Source organism: Phallusia mammillata, chromosome 7 (genome assembly GCF_965637545.1).
Source record: "Phallusia mammillata chromosome 7, kaPhaMamm4.hap1.1, whole genome shotgun sequence".
Taxonomy (NCBI): domain Eukaryota; kingdom Metazoa; phylum Chordata; class Ascidiacea; order Phlebobranchia; family Ascidiidae; genus Phallusia; species Phallusia mammillata.
The window spans coordinates 20802936-20823296 of NC_137258.1; the positions used below are offsets into that span (position 1 = coordinate 20802936).

A 20361-nucleotide genomic window follows, 5' to 3' on the forward strand; every position below is an offset into this window, starting at 1 on the left:
CTTAGACTATTTTTGCGTCTTCTATTTTATCCCATGTGGATCTGTAGCTGATTTGAACGTTCGCTTTTAACGTTATTCAAGAATACAAAGAAAGAAGAGACACCTGTGTGGCTGTTAATCAGTCAGCTGTTATTGAGATGCAAAGATCAGACTCACCAAACAATTTGCAATGAACATCATAGTTTACATTGTAGCCGCCTTTAACAAGTCGCCATCGAGGCAGGCGTGCCTACACACGCAAGACCTGTTTTAACACGTTATGCTAAACATTAAAGTACTACGATAGTCAGAATTGGCAAGTCGTGGCCAGCGTTTGTTGCCTTGTCAACTGCGCATAGCATCGTTAAATCAACTTCACGTTCAGTTTCATAACAATGAGATGCAAAATCGCATGTGTAGCAAAGAAAATGTTCGAAAATCTTGCCGCGAGCTGAAACTGGGACAGTATTTTCAATTCAATCTTGGATTTGGCGCCAAACAACATTGGCATTTCTGTAACTCAATCAACCATGTCCAATAAATACCATCAATGGACGCATAAAAATCGTATTTATTTCGTAAATAAAATGCTTTTACTAAAAAAAATCATTGAGACATTTTTTTGATCAGCAGCAGAGTCAACATTATAAGCATATTGTTTTTATGTTTTTTTGGACAATACCACAAAATGCAAATTGCAAAGTGAGATGGTTATAAAGTTTAAAGTAATGTTTTGTCAGTTTTCGTTATTTTATAATATTATGTCGTAGCAGCTGCTGCTGAGCCATCAGTGGGTTGTGTAATGTACATTACAGGTTGAAGGTATAAAGTCCAATGCTCATGCAAGTTTAGTTTCTCTTGTAAATGTTTGGCCACTTCGAATGTTGTTGACTGACTTTGATAATCATCATCATCATTTTATTTTCAGTTGCGTACGCGGTTATTGCATGCAAATTGCAAATGAAATATAATAGGCAAGCAACTGGTGGATGGCGAAGGGACCGATAAGGCCAGAATGGTTCAAACAACTTTCATGTGCCCCAGTTTAGTAGTACAAACAAACGTTGAACAAAACTTGTGCACCTATATACAATTTGTACTGTTGCTGTTCATTGTTGTTAGGCAGGCTGTAGTTGATTTAAATACAAATAAAAATAGTTTATCTGAATTTTCAGGAAAACTAACCAACATTTTGTGTCACATTATGCTGACTCTTTTCTTTGTTTTGTAGGAACAAAGCAACTGTTCCTGTTTATCAAAATGGCATCACTATTTGGGTACATTCGTGGTACTTCTACCATTTTATTACTTCTGGTCAGTTGCTTTTTTGGTTCTGTTTTTGTTTATGGGCCGATATGGCCGGTTATGTTTCTGTGGCCATGGTTGTACAGAAGGGTTATAGAGGTACTTGCCTCTATGTGGCAAACACTGATTGTGGTAAGTCATTTTACTTATTACATCAACATTTTACAGTTTTGTAGTGGTATATTCAATAAACCTACCTAAATAATGGTACATCGGAAACATAGGAAATATACTATTCTCTAGTTTTATATTCCTGATGAACTAGTTTTGTATTGCTGGAAGGATTTCAGTCTATTTGGGCTGTTGCACTTGCATTTATAAAATTTGTTCATCAATCTTGGTTTATGAAAGCAAAAATAAATTGATGTTAACCAAGATCTCTTTTTATTTGCATGTGTATTGTTTTATTGGCTGTGCATCGGAGAACAGACTGCATGTGGTAAGAAACATTTATTCTACCCTTTCATGTAGTATTTAAAACTCCTAGTTAACCAAAACGCTTTTGCAGAAAAACTTTTGGGCATTAAAGTTGTGGTGACAGGGGATGCCATTGATCGACATGACAAAACAGTGTTATTAATGAACCACCGGACTAGATTAGACTGGTTTTATTTCTTTTCTTATGTATTTCATGCAAAAATACTCAATCGCCATAAAATTGCACTTAAATCTGGATTGAAATGGATCCCAGGTGTTGGTAAGTAGAACTTGTTTTAGTGTTACATGTCTGAGAAATGTTATTAGCACATTTTTACTATTTAAGGCTGGGCAATGCAAGTGGCAGCATACATTTTCTTGGATCGGAATTGGGAGATTGATCAAAACCACATAAACAGGATTCTAAGTTACTTTGTTGAGCTTGACTCAAAACATAATATCCTGTTTTTCCCTGAAGGTTTGTATTTTCTTGTTACCACAAACAAGCTTATGTAACATACAAGCTGCTTTTTGTATTTAGGAACAGACCTTAGTAAGGACAACTTGAGAAAAAGCAAAGAGTTTGCAAAGAAGCACGATTTGACACCATTTGATTATGTGCTCCAGCCAAGGCGAAAAGGCTTCACTCATTTTGTGAACACTTTACGAAACAGTAAGTCTTTGTATATGTTGTGAAATTCTGGCCATATATATGCTGTTCACTTACATGCTTATTTCCGCCAATGTGTTGTTGTTGAAGAGAGAATTACACTATTGCAATGTTTTTGTAAGACTCTCCATGCACTCGTTAGTAAGCTATGGTGATTAGATGCAAAAATCAATGTAATAAGGGAAGCCCTTAAGCACGATTGTTGTGTGTACGCTGTAATTTCCTTTTCACAGAAGGGCGTGATACCGGTAGTTATTGCAATCCCTTATCTTGCTTTTGGCAAGGCGGTCCTTAGCGACGGGCCATAGTTTCCTCTTTTCGCATGTAGAGAAGTATCACTCTCTTAAACTGTGACTAAATTTTCGGTTAATTTAACAACCTTTATGATTCAACTATTTGTTAATGCGCGTAGGCCTTAGCAATATATAATGCTTAAGCATGCTACCAGTGTGGATACATTTTGATTAACGCGCACTTGCAATGCACATATGTTTACAGTAAGTGGTATACAAGCGGTACATGATGTTACGGTCGCATATCCTTTCAATATCCCCCAAGAGGAGGTCGACATACTTAAAGGGGATGTTCCTAGAGAGGTACATTTCCATATAAGGCGGTTTCCAATAGAAGAGGTAAGCTATGTTAACGTACCCTTGTGTTTGATTAGACAGTGTATACTTTCGTTTCGTACACACAACACGCATACACTGGCTGGCTTTTGATGCACGTCACTTATTTACATTACTCATCTCTGTGTTAACAAGCTACTGACTAGGGCATAGTATGTCACCAATAGAATGTTGCTGCAGTTTTTTTTAAAAATAGTGCTGTCTAGGCCTTATTTGCTCAGGCAATTATTACGCGATTGTGTTAGCACAGTACGACGGTTCGTTCTAAACCCTAATTACGTATCCATTTCTATTGATTTTAAACAATGAATTTAAACAATGAATTTACGCCACCCCACAAGTGTCACAAATAGTATTGCCTTACACTGATAATTAACATTGCGTGCCTTTCCCACGTCTGTAATTTATTTTTTGCCCTTAGAGAAAAAGTGTAGGAATTTTGTCCCGTTTTGGAAGTAACGAGTGTACATGTAACGACATAAAAACGTTTAAAATAGCTGAAAAATTGTCACCCTGAAAAGTATAACTCAAGTGACCATAAGGCAAAGTAAAACCCGCAGTAATCAAAATTCATTTCCCTTTATTAAATTGCATGTGGTCTTAAAAGCAATTGAAAGGAAATAAGACATCGGGTGAAAAGCAGTTCGTTATATTCATGACACTTGTCTGTTTTCGTGTGGGATATTCTTCCATCGCTATTTTTGCCTTTCCGTGTTTACAGTGTCTTATTACATTATGTTGTAAAACCATGCAGCTTCCTGAAGACGAAAAGCAGCTCGGTGATTGGTGCCAGGACCGATGGGCCGAAAAGGAAGAGCTTTTGCGTCAGTATTATGCCGCTGAACCCAAGGCACGCAAATTTCAAACCAAAAAAATACCGCCTTTCCACCCACGTACATTTCTCCTATGGTTTGCGCTTTTTGCGTGGGTCTCTATTACAGTGCTTAGTGCGTACGCTGTGATAGTGAGTCCCTTCTTTCGCTGGTACATGGTCATAATTGTGCTTAGCTACCTAATGCAGGGATTAGTGTTTGGCGGTGCCGAGAAAGTTGAGCTGTTTGTTTACGACCAATTGCGCAAGCCATGGAGTGAATGGGGTAAGGCAGTGAATACGGGTGGCGCTGGTGATGCCTCCTCGTCTCGAAAGAACCCTTACGACAAATATCTGCGGTAGCGGGGAGCGGAGTTGTGAGCGGGTCTAAAATTGAGGGCCCGAACCCCCAAATACAAGCCTGAAAACCGGCCCAAACCTGAATTTAACAAAAACAAAGCCCAAATTAAATTAGTGAAATGCCGGAAAAATCAAGCATAGCATGAAGCCGGTCCCGAATCAAGCCCGTTTTACTGAAACTTCAACCAAAGCCCGGCCTGACTTGAAACTTTGGCGCGGACATCATTTTGACAAGAGTTATTTCCCTATGTATGTCCACAGTGAACTCCTTTGTTTATTTTGTGTTATCATAAAATTGTAGTTGTAACCGGCTAAATGGCGAAATGAACTGTTGCTTGCACATACAAAGTTCCTTTCAACCACTGCATTTTCTGTACGCCGAATTCGCCATTTTTTGTTTCCTAAAACAACAATAGCAGATTTGTTTTCGGTGTGCATGTATCGAGCTACCAAATAAACACTGCAAATTTGAAAATGCGTTTTAAAACAACACTGTTTTGTTGTCATTAGCTACTTTTTTAGTCGCTTTGCTAACGTTAATCTCGTTTCAATCATGTTTTAATCACTATGATTCGTACTTTTGTACAGTGTAGCATGTGCATGATGTTTCGGTATCGTTTACTTGTGTATTCTCGTTTTATATATGCAGTGTGGATCTGCTGTAGCATTTTTGTCCTTTTATGCTGTACTTTCTCGTCAATTTTTACCGCCTAATGCAATTTGCCTGTTCAAAATACTTAACGGAAACACAATGATCTGGCTGTAAAAGCGTTTTAAAGCACCAGAACGCCTTCGCAACCATTCTGTAAAATAGTGTTTGCTGACTAAATTTAGAAATACCAAATTTTGTTACGCTATAGGTGGTTTTCCTGAGGAAAATCCTTGCTTGCAGTATGAATAGTTAGTGAACTGTAGCTATTTAACTTCGAAAACAGTAATAAATAAACGTTACGAATGCAGGCACGTGTGTTATTTTTGTGCGCACTTTGTCACATAAACCTTTTTTCTAAATACAAGTATATGTCTAATGGTGTAACGTACTTAGTTCTCGCAGCAGTGATGGAATTATGTGCGAAATATTACTAGCTACAGTGTAGTATATTTCTTAGCAGTATTTTCTAGTTCAGTGGTTCTTAAATCGTTTCTGGCCACGGACCACCAGTTCATTTAAAATTTTAATGAATATCGTGGACTAGTTTAGTAAAGATAAAGAAAAGAAAGCATCCATAACAAGCATGTTGGCTTAAATATATTCCCTCAATACATAATTATATAGGAATGATACCAAACAATTGACAGCTAACACTCAATGGCCAATAACTTGGATAAGCTTTTTCGTACTGAATATTTAACAAACTATGTGCAACTTATTACAGTTTATGACCAAATATAATAATGTCCTGTGGACCACCTAAAATATCATCATGGACCACCAGTTGAGAACCACTGATCTAGTTAAAAGTGATAGAATGCGACAGAGGCGATGGCTTTGTATCCAGAAAACAACTTTTCTATGGCTACAACTTCAATCATTTCTTCACATTGTTACCCCTTCGTTGGGTATACCAGCCATCAACAGCAAGCAGGTGCTCATTATTTCAAATCACACCCAACAATTTGCACAACAATAAACCGGAATCGATGACTGCGCCATAGAATTATTTATGAGATATTTTACACGCAAGACCCGTTCTAACACGGTATGCTAAACCCGTTTAACAGGGTATGCTATGTTAAATTACTAGTCAGAATTGGCAAGTCGTGGCTAGCGTTAGTCGCCTTGACAACCGCGCATAGCATCGTTAAATTAACTGCGCGTTCGGGTCTCAATTGTAAATAATTGTCTGCGCAGAATGTTTGCCAAATGAGCTTTCCCTGGTCGTCAATATTTGGGGAGAGGTCCAAAGGAGTTGTCACCAGAAAGGGAGAATGTGCGCATCCCATCAACCAACAAACAGTCGCACAACCTTCGGACAGCATACAAAGACAATTGTAGAGTTCCACAGGAGAAACAAAAAAGCGTTAATATACTGCTAGTAACTGTCTTTTTCAATGCATAAAAAGCACGTTTGAAATCAGGACAGCAAAGCAATAGCCTTTTCGGCAATACCATAGGTACAGAGCTACTGGGTATTTGGCCTGCGAAGCTGTACAAGCTGAGGTTTATTATGTGGGATTGATCAAACATGCGCCGCAGTAAAAAAAGAGATGTCACCAGCAACTTAATTTCATTAGCTTGTGTTACAAGTATAGTAAAGCCTTGGATACCAGTGAAAGCTCATTGTTACGTCACACTTGCAGGGGATGGAAGTACAAGTTGTGGATAAGAATTGGCATAATGTTTCGCATAAGGAAATCATGGCTAACCCGGGGTTATTTGAAATTATGGATCTTGTAGAAGAAACAAAAAGCGGCGATGAAGCTAATAATGATGATGAAAGAGAGGCAAATGAGGATGAGGTATTCAAAAAGTAGTTAAAGACGCCTTTACAGTTAATCGGATCCAATGTTTACAATGATTTTAAGTTGTGGGATTCAATTGCGTTAATACTAACCGTGTTTTTGTGGTTTAGGGTAGCGATATCGATGTTACAGAACCCGAACACGAACCAACAGATGAGGAACTGTACGACACGGATCTAGAAATTGAAGGTAATGGTTTAGGCTACGCACTGAAAGATATTTGTCGCTTATTTACACTCCTTCTCTCGAATATTTGATGAAAGTCTTTTCGGTTTTAAATTTACACGTTGTTTTTCGTTATAAACAAGTCCTGAAATATTTGGTTTTCTGAAATCGACAGTTCTGTATTTAAAGGTTCGTGGTTGAAATTTTTGCTTGACGACTTTATATTTGTTCTGACAAACCTTAAAACATTTATTATTATTATTCACGCAATGTACTAAGAATCATGTAGGATTATGGTGACGAAACGAAAAAATCCCATATAGTTGTTGTAGATTACGAACAAGCGTTGTTTGATATTGAACTTTAAATGTGTATTAGCAGGCACACACCTAAAATGCACAATCATTGTAGATCTGGCACTGAGTGTTGGATGATAATAATAAAGTGGCCTCTCACCGACCATGTGTATTGATGTAAGCAGGTCCTTGGCGAAGATGAACCCATTTCGCGGTAAATCCAGTTATGCAAGGAAAAGGGGCAAAAACCACCCATTATAATATTATAATATAGGCTTAACAACGATCACCCTTTTTCAAGATTGAGTTTAAAGGATTTTAGCATTCGGAAAGAGTTCGTTAGAGTAGGAACAATGGTTCATCGCATTTCCTTTGTTTCGTAGACTCGGGAAAAAGAACGTACAGGAGCATGTCAGCTGAAGATATCTACTTGAAGTCCTGTGAACAACTTGGCGTCGTACCTGCCTCGTACTTTTTAGCTCACATTTATGACGAAACAATGAATATGAGTCATCACGGTTTGGGTCCCAATGGAGTTAAGGCCATTGCAGCGCCTTTGGTGGTAAATACAATCATTTTTAATTTGTTTTAATCAGTAGTGCTTCTTAAACTTGTAAAGTACCACCCACTTTACAGTTGGTTAATTTTAAAATGCTCTCTTTTTTAAAAAAAACAAAAAAACAATGTGACTATTTTTTTCAGCGCCCGTTAATTACTAATTTATTCTCCATGGTCCCTTAATTATTGCAAACGCCCCCAAGGGAGTCGCCTACTTTGAGAACCTCTGGTTTAATTTGAGAATTTTAACCTTTTCTCAACTTCGTTAGTTAGTAAACTCGCATTGTTTCGCTATAATTATGTTGCCCTTTAGATAAATACCTCAATCTTGGATCTGGACATCTCAGACAACTGGATGACTGCAGAGGGTATGAAGGACGTGGCAGACATGCTTATGGAGAACTGTTATGTTTCGACATTGGTAAGTTCAAACCATCGCTTTCATAGGGTCCGTCGTTGTCATTGCTGTATTGCAAAGATTGAAAAGAATTACATTATGGCTCTTCCAGGAGTTTTATTAGATATAGTAACCGACATTTTATATGGGACGACGGAACGTCGGTTGGTTTTAAACGATTTGCTATTTTGTGTTCACGTACTTATTGGTAAAGTTCAAATTTATAGATTGCTGTTTTTTAATTTGTTGTGGTCTTTAAAATGTAAGTCTTTGATGTAGGTCTTTAAAACGAAGCTACACACACGTTCCTGTCCACTTTTTTGTTGAAATTTAAATCAGCTGGCACAATAAACTACCATCACTTAAAATAGAATGTCATAATCATTTTGATGTGTAATTTAGCACTCGGCGTTCAAAAGGTTGTCGGCCCCTGCTTTATAATGAAACTGGTGCAAACAACAATGATTGTTATTACATTATGCTTAACAGCAACAACTTATTTATGCTGTACACTCTTTTGTACAGAACGTGTCATGCAACAAACTTAGATCAGAAGGTGCGAGGTACATATCCGACATGCTGCAAGAAAACAGCCACTTGCGTGCGATCAATGTCGCGAGAAACGAGTTTCGAGATGCGGATGCTCAATATTTTGAAGAAGCGATGAGACTTAACTTCAAGCTCAAAGTAAGTAACGGGGTCCCATCAGTCTCAAAAAATTCAAAGGCAAGTTCCAGTGTTACAAAGTGCGGTTGACGGATAGTTGTGGGAAGTTTACCGGCCTAAACTCGAATTTGTGTTGAAGTAAAGCCAGAATTACGCCTGAAAGATTTAACTGGACGAAGTTGGGGTTCAAATGTGGCCTACAATGAAGTTCAAATTGAATCGAAAGGAAAGACCTGACGCACAACTCCATGATCTGGGCATACAAAGCAAGCACCTTGTGTATACTGATGGCACTGTGAGCATCATGAAATATACACATTAGGACTTTCAAATACAATTTTTACGTATGAACATGTGTCCATTTTTTATCATGACGTTAGTCTTTCTGGGTGTAACAGCCACCATCAAACAATTAACCATGCAAATTATTCGACACTAATACTGCTGCTACTACGACAAATAGCTAAAGAACAAATATTGTTTGCAGGAGCTTGATATCAGCGGCAACGAGTTTTGCGAGCTCGGTGGTGAATGGTTGGGTCAGGCGATTGCAGCAAACGAGGCGATCGAATACCTCAACCTAAGTTGGAATCACTTGCGTCTACGGGTAAGCAGCTCTTGCAACACACTATACTTACACATTATCAAATTTGTAGCTCTTCCAGCAGTTTTTATTATAATGGCCGACGTTTCGATGTCCCATACTCGTTACACCTTGACTTAGTAATTAGTCGGTAGACCTTCGAAAATCGTTCAAACCTGATGCATTAACCTCCCAACAACAATGTATTAGTTGCCATTAAGTATTGATGAAGTCTGTTGCTCTTACTTAGTCTTCCTAATCTACTGTTTCGTCTTCATGTGTCACATTTCACTTCAGGGCGCACTTGCAGTTTGTGCGGGGATGAAATCTAACATCACCATAAAAAAGCTTGACGTCTCCTGGAACGGATTTGCTGACGAGGGCGCGATGGCCATGGGTGAAGCTTTGAAGAGCAACAACACCCTAACATGGCTGGATCTCAGTCACAACCGCATTACTGAGAGAGGTATGTCTTTAAGCAGCAGCAACCCCCACAATGGCTGAATTCGTCTGTTGTATGGCCTACATCAGTAGTTCTCAAACTGTGCGTCGCGACGCCCTGGTGCGTCGTTTCAATTTTCCAAGGGCGTCGCAGAATATTTCTGTTTCGTAACTTTTTGTTGTGGTATCAACAAACACAACTTTAAGTTTCTTAAATAACTTTTATTTGCTGGTGCGTCGCAAGTTCAGAAAACTTTTCCAGAGACGTCGCAACAAAAAAAAGTTTGAGAACCACTGGCCTACATAACTGGTCGGCAACCGCCGGTCCGCGATAAGTTCGTTACCTGGCCGTATAACTTTTCAAGTTAAATGCTTTTAAGCATTTTGCCCATGTATCCCTGGGATATGATAAACTAATTTATGCGTTTTCATTGCTAAATATTTGTAGTTTTTTGAAGGCCGGTCCGCGATAAAATTTCAAAGCTGCATTTTTAACCGGGCGTTTCGGGTTCGGACTTGAGTTCAAATAAACCGGGCTGGATTGGAGATGACTTCATACGAGGCATCATTTGTGTCGCAGATTGATTTATTTTCAAACTGACCACAAGCATTGAAAAAAGGGCTTGTACTTTCAGACCAGGTTCAGAACTCAATTTCGGACCCGCTTTACAACATTGATTCAATTTGCCTTAGCCGCGAACATATTTTTAATACATATTTTTAGGACTTGAAAAGATAGTTTACATATCTTTGGTAACACGTCAATACTTGTACTTTACGCAATATCTGTATAGGTGCGCATCTCTTAGCAAAAGGACTTGAATCCAACGACACCTTGAAGACTCTGAAAATCGGCAACAACCCGATGGGAACTGAGGGAGCGTTGGCGTTGCTGAAAGCTATCTTGAAGAACGAACGCTCTGCAATTGAAGATCTCGACTTGGCGGTAATTGCAAATATTTTACCTAACAATTTAAATACTACAATGCAAACAAGGAAGACGATTTCGAAAAAAAAAACGTTGTGTATTTTTTACATGGAAATAGTTTGCGTGAAGAAATCAGGTATTTGAACCTTGTTATCTAAACGTGTAAAACACTAAGTATACTCCTCAATGACCTCCGTATACAATTATGTTGACACTGCGTTTAGTTTCATATGAGAGCTATTGATGCAAAAACTTAAATCACAAACGTTTGTTAAATTTCGTTAGATGGCATAAAGAACACAGTTATTTTAGCTGTAGGGACTGTGTTAAAATTTTGAAGTTTTAATGTTATTTTTATGTTAAAATCTCACCCTAATTCAAATAGTCTTAACCATCAGCATTTTCATACATTTTTTTCACGGGGTTCGAACCGATGGACACACCAGGGAACGAATCTCGATCAGGTTTTTTATGTCTGTATATGGGTCAGGCGCGCCGGGCCATTCGACCAAGTTCCTGCCCTTGCTTTTAAATACTCGGTAATGCTCTTTGCGCCACCTATCAGTAATTGGTAAACTTTTGTGATTTCAGTTCTCACGTTAGTCATCTTATTGTAAGCGTAAAACCAATCTTGAATTTAGGGTGTGCGAATCAACAAGGAATTTCTGGATATGGTGGAACGACTGAAGGAAAGAGCAAAGAAATCCGGCAGCAAAACATCTTTCCACTTTAATGCCAATCAAAGCGGACAAAAACTTGATCTTGCCAAAGCAGTGGTCGACAAAACAGATCCCATGATGATTATGCAGGTACTAACGGCCACGTTTACAAATTTGCATTATATGAAGTTCCACAATCTGTTTCCTTTGTTAAAAGAACCAAGAAACATTTTTTGAACTTAATTTAATTAACTCAACAAAAAAGACAATACGTAAAGTTTATTACTATTAGGTGCAGAGTTGTAAGTCGGGTTTACACTTAAGCTGCAATAAAGCAGGTTTTCGGGGCTGACTTCACATTTCACACTCGGCTTCATTTTTGCCGCATTTTTACCAACTTTTTTGCTCCTAGTTTTGGCTTTTTTTCGGGTTTAGCCCTGGTTTTAAGTATCTGTTGGGTGTGGGCTCTAATTTAGTGAACACGATTTTGCAAACTGCTGACATGCTATTACAGTCTGTGTTTCCATTTGTGCGCTTGGTACGCCATATGATTCAATAATTATATATATTTGCTACAGAAATTCCTGGAAGACAAACGTCTTCGATTGGTTGATTTGTTCCGTAACTTCGACAAAGATCTAAGCTGGAAGATTTCCCCAGCCGAATTCAAGAAGGGAATTTTGGACGCTGGCATTCCCTTCACCAAAGCACAACTGCGACAGTTGATGTCTAATCTTGACACGGACAGCGACGGACAAGTCAATTACAAGTAGGACTCGGACATGGTTAAAGTATCTTTGGTACCATCAGCAAAGTATGGGACTTACAGTCCAGAAGACACGTTATTCAGTATTAGGCCTAAGACATTTTTTGAACATATTTTTTTAGAAGTTAGAATCAAAGGTTTATGGCTTGTGTTGTTTAGTTTCAAAGTAGTCAGGTCGATTAAGGTTTAAAAGAGACAGATTAAAAATGTAATTCAGCAAGGCAGCGTTCTGCAGTTTATCGTATAACAGTGCGTTTAATTAGGAAATTTTATCATGAGTCATAGACATTTTTGCATTTTTCAGAAAAATGGCGGAATCAGTCAGATGATAGACGACAGACAGGCAGCAAAAGTATCAGTTTTTACTAAACTCGATTTTTCCATTAGTCTTTGTGCAGAAATACAACTCCAAATTTGTGGTAGATATAGTCTATTGACGTCACGTATAGCTTTAGTAGTGGCGTTGGATTTAAAATAAAATGTATGAAAACAGTGTAACCACAAAGGGCGCAGTTCATGGCTGACAGAACAAGGTAAAGTTACAATGAAAGGTATATATTTCAGGTTAGTGTTTATTCCTATATATTTTAATGGGATAGGCTCTTCTGCAGTTCGGCTTAGTGTGTATTTTCAACAAACCTTTATCCTGCACAGGGAAATGCTAACCGGAAGAAAGGAGGCCATCCTGCGTCGACGCGCGATACGCAAAAAAGAACTAGAGGCACTAGAGCGCGAAAAACAAGAAACTCAGAAGTTTCTGTCAGTGTGGCAAGACACGGTTCGACCAAAAACCCCGACTGGTAGCCCTAAAAATTCTCCCGGCGGAACCCCGCTTCGCAGCAGAAGCATAGTGGTGCCTTCCAAAACGACAAGCCCACGAACATCAAAATCACTCGTTGAAAAAGTCGCTCAAAAGCTCAGAGCAGAAGCCAACTCGAACCCGAGCTCCGTTGAGAGCAGTTTTGTCGAATCTGGTAGTTCTTCGCCTCGACGGAAGCCGACGCCAAGAAAGAACGTGAAAGACCCTGAAGAAGACAACCACCTAACTTTACTTGTCCCTACTGGTGCCGAAGTTAAAAAGCAGGTTTCAAAAAAGAAGAAACGCAGAACATCGGTAAAAAAGCTCCACGATAGTTCTACTTAACCAGCCACATAAAGTTCCATTTGTCCAGAATATACCTTGAGATTGTTTTTTATCTGAGTTTAATTAAGTTATTTTTTTTGTTTCCATACTATAAACCTCAACTTTTCCATACATTAGGGCTTTCTTTAATACAACTAATTTCTCCAATAAGCTCTGCTTCTAGGCATTATTTGTATATTGCACAAAAATCGTTGTCTATAATACACTTATTCACTTTATCGTCAACGTTGTCAGCCTTTTAATCAGTTTTTCGAAGGTAAACAATGATGTGTGCGACAAACCGACTTTGGATAAAATAATATTAGTTAGACCTTTTTACAATAATTGTTTTTTTTTGCGTGTACCGACCCAGTCTATATTCTCTAAGCTTTTCCTCACTACAACGTATTTGCATTTAAGTGTAAATGAAAATATCATTACAGACTGTATGAATCAGCAAATACCTAATAGCCTAATATCCTATACTAAAAGAACGACAGACAATCAGCGTACGATAAGTGTAAAATAAGTGTAAGCTTATTTATTTTTGAAATATGAATTTCAGTTTCCCATGTTAAAAAGTCATCATCATTTGACGTCATATTAATTAAGATCGAAAGTTAGGTTTTGTTACACTTAGCCTAATCGTCTGTCGTTTTGAAGTAATTTTTGGCATTTGCATTTATTAACACTTGTGAAACCGATCGTTACAAGTTACAACTGGCTGTATCGTATGTATTTCTATTGTCCCATGACGCGCAAATCTATAGCATACGCCATAGTATATAGTAGATCAGGGGTGGGCAACCTGCGGCCCGCGGGCCGCATGCGGCCCTTCATTAAAGCTTGTGCGGCCCGCAGAGACGCATGGATTTCAAAAGTACTGGCAAACGAGTCCAAGTATTACATATTTTTGAGCTGATTAATGCGCCTGGTGCTAGTTTTCTGCGATCTGGCAAAATGTGGCTAGAATCAAATACGGACTATAGCCTACTTGTAGTTAAGCATATTTGGTAAGAAACAAAGCAAAATCACTTTGTGTGATGCACATCTGCGGCCCTCGATCCAATTTCGACATTTATAATTGGCCCTACAGTAACAAAGGTTGACCACCCCTGTAGTAGATCGGCACAGCTGCCTTATCGATCTGTCAAAAAACGTCATACCTACGTCACAGCTGCCAACAGTTGTTTCAAGTGAGAATTGTCAACTGTCACTTACGATTAATACCACCTCTTGCGGTTAAGACTATACTGTCAGCGGGGACTCGATTTGACAGACAAGCACTGCATCAAGCGAGATTTTATTATACTTCAAGCTAGGACGAAATGAAAAGGCTCATTGCTTCAAAGCAGTTAAGTAAATTTGAGCCTTTTTAATCCTTGCTTGAGGCTAAATGCTTGCACACGTTCAAGTAAGAACTTCTGGGTTACCAAAAAAGCAGTTTTAGCACACAAAAAATATAAAATTTAGACAAAACTGTAGGAATCGAATTTAGCACAATTTCAAATTTGATTTGTTGGTTCTGAAATAAGAACACTGATATAAATTTTTAGTAAACTGTGGGATCTAAGTTTAGCACACATTTTAATTTTGTTGGCTACATAAAATACACACATAACAATGGCTAATATTAATTTTTAGCAAACTGTGGGACAAAATTTAGCACATTTCAATTTGTTGGTTATTAAAAAAGCACACTTAGCACACACAACAGTGGCTAATATTAATTTTCAGCAAACACTATAGTGCTGCCAGAAGTCATCATCAATTCTTTCAGTTCTAGTAGTTTTCCAGGTTTCACTTTTTCTGTTTCATAGGAGGAAACAACAATCTACAGAAATAATGTGTAAGGTTTACATTTTGCCAAGGTATGTGCAAAGGTGTATAATGTTACCTTGCCACTTTCTATGGCTTTGCCATCCTTATCTTTCAGACCTTGGTCACTCATAACATTTACTGTTGCATTGTTGGGACTCATGTTGCTAACTACCAGGATAGCTGGCTTTGTGTCCCATTGTCGGAAAAATGCCAAAACATCATCACTACCTGTAAAAACAAATCTTGTGTAAGTATAACACCAAAAAAATCCCACAATATTTGACTATGTAAATGCAAAAAAAAACACGAAACAAGGATACACAAATATTGACCTGTGGGCAGAAATCTGAAAGTAGTGTCGTTATTTCTGGTGTCAAATCGCATGGAGTGCATTGACTGAATTCCTTCCACCTTTCTAACAGTCATTTCTTTCATGAAACTCAACAAGTTTGTTGCTTGATTTGGTGTTCCCTAAAACAATAGATGTTTTTTGCAAGGAACTACTATTAAAATAGCCAGCCTATTAGAATTATATACATACCTTACTAGTCCAATTAAACACTTCATCTGTGAGACCAGCTTCGTCTCCTGACCTGATAACAGGTACACCTGGTAGTGCAACAGTGAGAATGTTCAAACCTGCAGCATACTGGCTTTGTCTTGCGGCTGCCAACTGTTGACCCAATGGACTTGCCTATGCAACAAATATAGTCATAAATATCACACCTTTTTACACAAAAACCATTTTTACAGCTTAAAACTTACAGTGTATGAACCAATGTTAGATGATGCCTGACGCCAAGTTTCAATGGCAGATTGAATTCGCTTGCCAGCACCAGCGTTTCCAAGTAACATAGATACTTCGCTGTTAACTAGGACAGGATTAGGCGAAGTATTTGGGGCACTAGAGTTTGTGGAGAGAAGACTGGCACCGGCTAAACTCGAGTAAGCAAACAAAGCCCTGTAGAAAAGCAGGTTATTTATTATGGGGTTTATTGCCTAGTCACACATCATAGGACATTTTTGCTGTGTCATGGAGTGTTTCACCTTACAGTTTAGGTAACCACCATGACATAGCAAATTCCTAAATTTTATTATGTCACTCACTTGGAGGTGTTTTGGTTGGCAAAACTGTTTGTCCACACATTGTCTAGCAGACTTCTGGCTGGGGTGGTGCTTTTAACATCTTTAAAATCACGAAGCTGAACGCCATCAAATTGTCGTTCAAACCATTTGGCCACCAAATCCTAAAAAATCAATTCACAAAGATTATCATATATATACGTACATTTTTTATAAACAACTCACATTCAAATATTTTTTAGCCTGTGTACTATCATAGTTTATAAATGCTTGACTGCTGTCTGCGCTGGTTGCCTTATAATACTGATTCCTGGTTGGGTTGTACACCCATGATTCGGTGGTATCCTGTTAATAAACATAATATTCAATTACATTTCGAACGTTACAAATGGTCTCTACTGTTTTTTATAACTATGAAAAAAAACTAATTACCAGTGTGCTGGTATTTGTAGTGCTCCAAATAAAGAAATCACATAGATTTCCTGGATTGCTTGCAGTGCACGATGAAAGGCTGCTTGTAAAGTAATTGTTAGCAGTGGACATAGTTGAAACAACCAAATCCACCATCACCTTCATGCCTAAAAATAGTAATGATAAAAAGTGTGCTTTGTAGTACTTATAAATAAAAAGGAATGTACCTTTTCCGTGAATATTTTCAACCAATGGAGCTAGTTTATCACTATTGTCCACAATAGCTTTTTGGTCAACAGGATCTGTGGCCGCCGTTAAAAGCACAGTTTTTGCACTCAGTTCCTTAATGTACTCCAAGCGATCATTCATGCCTACAAAACACAAAATTTAACAAATGAAAAGACATACAAGATAGTTTCTTTTTGTGTATTTAAGTTAATAACTCACCAGCAAATCCTCCTGCATATTTCTTTGCATCTACTTCATACACAACTGTGTCTTGGTACCATTCAGGCTTTGGTTCTGGTTTACATCTTGGGGCATTCACAACAATCAGAATGGCAGCAACCAACATTCCAATCCATGCCAGCCAGAAAAGGATGAACAATACCCAACGAGCTCTAACCCATTTGGGTTGATTAGAAATTTCTTTAAAAAAAACATTTGTGTAAAACATTATTATTTGTTATCAGTATTTTGCTTGTAGCATGTAACACAGTAAATTAACGTGTTAAGTTGTATTTTACTATTAAACATACAAAAAAACGGTAGGCTTGCTTACCCAAAAGTTCTTCCTTCTTTAGTCCCGTAAATCGAGTTTCCTCTGACTTTTCTTCCTCTTTGAGACCATTTTCGACTTTCACATCAGGATTTAGTTTATGTGTCTCATCAGACATATCGCCCATTTCGACATCTAAAGGCTTTTCTGGACTACCCATATTTTGCTTTTCGAGTTAAAACAATCCTCAAGAGCTAATAAAAACACGTTAACTCGTATCTAAGTTTCGGACAGAATGAAAATCCTTTTACAAAGGCGTTTCTGCTGATGCAACGTTTTTCGGATGACGCAACAAAACCGGTTTAGACCGGTTTGTACCGGAATTACCGGCGTTGCGCTTCATGCTCGAATGGCTTGCGCTGACACAGAAACATGTTTGGACAACGATTATTGTCAAATACATGTGTATTTTTTTCCGAACTGTATTTTACTTTCAGAACTGTGCAGCGAATTTCGTTACAAGAACTCATACTGTTGCCCATTCCAAAAAATAATGTTTTAAAACCCCAACTACGACCTACTTTATCAAACTCAAGATATTACGAAACTGATGGGAACGGCTAGCTATCTGCAATACTTAAATCTAGTTCAAAGTTTGGTTACTTTTAGTTTTGTAGCAATCATAGACTTTGTTGCCAAAAATGTAAATATCTTTCTAAACACAAATCGGGTGAGCGAAACGTTAACTTACGACTTGCTGTACGTGTGGCGTGTGCAAATGTAAATTAATAAAGTTTCTCAACGTTAAAAATCGCTGAGAGTGTCTTTTCTGCAATAACTTACGTTAGAAACTAACGTTACCAAGATGGGGCTTTTAACAATATTGAAGAAAATGAAGCAAAAGGAAAAAGAAGTTCGAATACTGATGTTGTATCCTTACTATTTTTGTTACATGTTGAGTAGCCAATAGTTTATTTTTGTTTCCAAAACGCAACTTACATTACGTGTTCTAGTCATTTAATATACTCATATGTAGAGAAACAAAATACATCCCTTTTCCCTGCTGTTGTGTTATATTGGTAAATTTTCTGTTTGTCTATAGGGCTCTAGGATACCCTAACTCTAATTTAATTTTAAATGGTCCACTATGATACGGTAAATAATTATTCCATCAAACATATTGGAATGGGTTATCTAAGTTTCGGATTCTTTAAACTTTAAAGTTTCCAAATATAATGATTTTTATCTTGTTTTCAAACTGTGAATGTGACTTTCATATAATTTCTCTTAACTCATTATTCTAAAGAGGGCTTGACAATGCTGGAAAAACAACAATTTTAAAGAAGTTTATTGGTGAAGATATCAATACTATTTCACCTACCCTGGGCTTCAATATTGAAACAATAGAGCATCGAGGGTAAGAAAGAGAAACCAACAAAATAGCTGTTGGCAAATCCTTTAGGTGTTTGTGCATTTTATTAGGTTTAAACTCAACATTTGGGATGTTGGTGGCCAAAAGTCACTAAGATCTTACTGGCGAAACTATTTCGAAAGCACAGATGGATTGATTTGGGTTGTTGACAGTGCAGATAAGCGAAGGCTTGAAGATTGTGTGCAGGAGCTGCATCAACTCCTTGTTGAAGAAGTAAGTTTTTGATTAAAACAAACCCAATTTTTACACTTTGTTTTGAGAAATGTGGATAATGTTTGTTATTTTGTTTTTTGCTTAATGTAGAATTCCTAGTTTTAGGCCAAAAATGTATTGCTTTTGCAGAGATTGGCAGGGGCAACTTTGCTTGTTTTTGCAAATAAGCAAGATCTGCCAGGGTCCTTATCTGCAGTTGAAATCAAGGAGGTAATGCTTTTTATTTGGGTTGTTCATCTTAACAGTATGTTTTTATCTTTACATCTTAAAACAAACACTGTTGTGTAAATTTCATGACTTTTGAGCTGCTACATTTTTGATTGAAAAGAGCTTGAATGAAAAAGATTGAAAAGATTTTTTTGTTTTTGCAGGTTCTTGATTTAGAAAATATTAAAACCCATCATTGGTCCATACTTCCATGCAGTGCAGTGACAGGCAAAAACCTATTAGAAGGCATTGACTGGATTGTAGATGATATTTCAAGTAGAATATTTACAATGGATTGACAAAATACTATGATTTTTACAGTCATAGCATTATTTGCCAAAACACTGTTTTGCCCATGTGTATCTTAATTGGGCAATGTTAGCCATATTCTGCATTTATATTTGGGTGGTACTAAACACCACATGATACAGCATGTGAGAATATAAGCCTGAAAAGGATATCTCAGAACATAATTAAATATATGTTTATTAAAACGCTAACATGTCATATCAACATGCAGTATTTGGTACCACCAACTTTCTTATTCTCGATTTATTCTTCAAACTTGGTGCTACTATTTATATGTAAATTGATTGCTAAATGTTGTGCCCTTGGTGTCTAATTGAGCCTGTAACTCCTATTGGTTTTTACTGTTGCAATGTTCTAGTTCTAGTTGATAATTTGACTTGAACTGAATGGTTATCATGGTCTTGGGTTATGACAATTTTTAATGTGATTTTCTGTAACTAATTTTGGTTTTCTGCTCCGTATTTGTTACCAAGTTCAAAAAAACTGATTGTTGCAATACCATTATATAAAAAATGTTGTGATCAGTTCCAAAAAATGTCCTTTTTGTTCTTCTAAAAAATGTATGTGCTACATTTGTTTATTTTTTGTTGTTGTTAAAATATACAATATTTTTAGGAAACCAATATGTTTTGTAAAAACGAAAGTCATGTCCTACCTATACTGTGTTGTTTTAGCAACGAATATACAAATATAATTGTAAACACACATCTGTATGTTTGTGTTCTGTTTTACACCAACGGTTGGGGGGGTTCATTAAATGTCGTGATCGTTGTCGGACAAACCAACAAAATCTGTATTCGCGCCTAATAAAACAAGTTGGCAATTAAAAACATGGAACAACAAAAGTCAAAAGCGTTCTGGAATGCGACCGCACTCAATTAAGACCCGGCGTTTCGCGATAAATTAAGGCCAGTTTCGCCATCAACTATAGAACATTAGCTATAGTATAGA

The 20361-nt window shown here is 37.5% G+C and overlaps 4 protein-coding genes across 5 annotated transcripts; 3 read left to right on the plus strand and 1 right to left on the minus strand.

Moving 5' to 3' along the window:
• The first annotated feature begins 615 nt into the window (after window positions 1-615).
• On the plus strand, window positions 616-5199 carry LOC145238277 (lysocardiolipin acyltransferase 1-like). Its single transcript, XM_080101397.1, has 9 exons — window positions 616-681; window positions 908-1022; window positions 1211-1416; window positions 1714-1723; window positions 1793-1981; window positions 2048-2179; window positions 2243-2374; window positions 2870-3003; window positions 3755-5199. Exons 2-9 carry the CDS (start codon window positions 995-997, stop codon window positions 4172-4174), a joined length of 1251 nt encoding a protein of 416 aa, XP_079957523.1. The 5' UTR covers window positions 616-681; window positions 908-994; the 3' UTR covers window positions 4175-5199.
• A 972-nt stretch (window positions 5200-6171) lies between these two features.
• LOC145238013 (uncharacterized) lies at window positions 6172-13708 on the plus strand. Its single transcript, XM_080101037.1, has 11 exons — window positions 6172-6631; window positions 6745-6823; window positions 7479-7657; window positions 7967-8074; window positions 8576-8737; window positions 9204-9323; window positions 9597-9765; window positions 10535-10686; window positions 11310-11477; window positions 11906-12096; window positions 12748-13708. The coding sequence occupies exons 1-11, from the start codon at window positions 6476-6478 to the stop codon at window positions 13235-13237; spliced, it is 1974 nt and encodes a 657-aa protein (XP_079957163.1). The 5' UTR covers window positions 6172-6475; the 3' UTR covers window positions 13238-13708.
• Window positions 13709-14503: 795 nt separating this feature from the next.
• On the minus strand, window positions 14504-17656 carry LOC145238014 (amino acid transporter heavy chain SLC3A2-like). Of its 2 annotated transcripts, XM_080101039.1 has the most exons (11): window positions 17313-17608; window positions 16979-17179; window positions 16759-16902; window positions 16553-16698; window positions 16346-16465; window positions 16145-16284; window positions 15803-15998; window positions 15579-15731; window positions 15370-15508; window positions 15114-15265; window positions 14504-15050 (listed from the first exon to the last, which is right to left on the minus strand). In XM_080101039.1, exons 1-11 carry the CDS (start codon window positions 17467-17469, stop codon window positions 14943-14945), a joined length of 1656 nt encoding a protein of 551 aa, XP_079957165.1. In that variant the 5' UTR covers window positions 17470-17608; the 3' UTR covers window positions 14504-14942. The 2 variants fall into 2 exon arrangements, with proteins under 2 accessions (XP_079957165.1, XP_079957164.1); XM_080101038.1 differs by having other exon boundaries at window positions 16553-16902; window positions 17313-17656.
• Window positions 17657-17858: 202 nt separating this feature from the next.
• Window positions 17859-20121, plus strand: LOC145238015 (ADP-ribosylation factor-like protein 2). The gene is made up of 5 exons (XM_080101040.1): window positions 17859-18179; window positions 18556-18666; window positions 18732-18894; window positions 19024-19104; window positions 19266-20121. Exons 1-5 carry the CDS (start codon window positions 18115-18117, stop codon window positions 19398-19400), a joined length of 555 nt encoding a protein of 184 aa, XP_079957166.1. The 5' UTR covers window positions 17859-18114; the 3' UTR covers window positions 19401-20121.
• The last annotated feature ends 240 nt before the right edge of the window (window positions 20122-20361 follow it).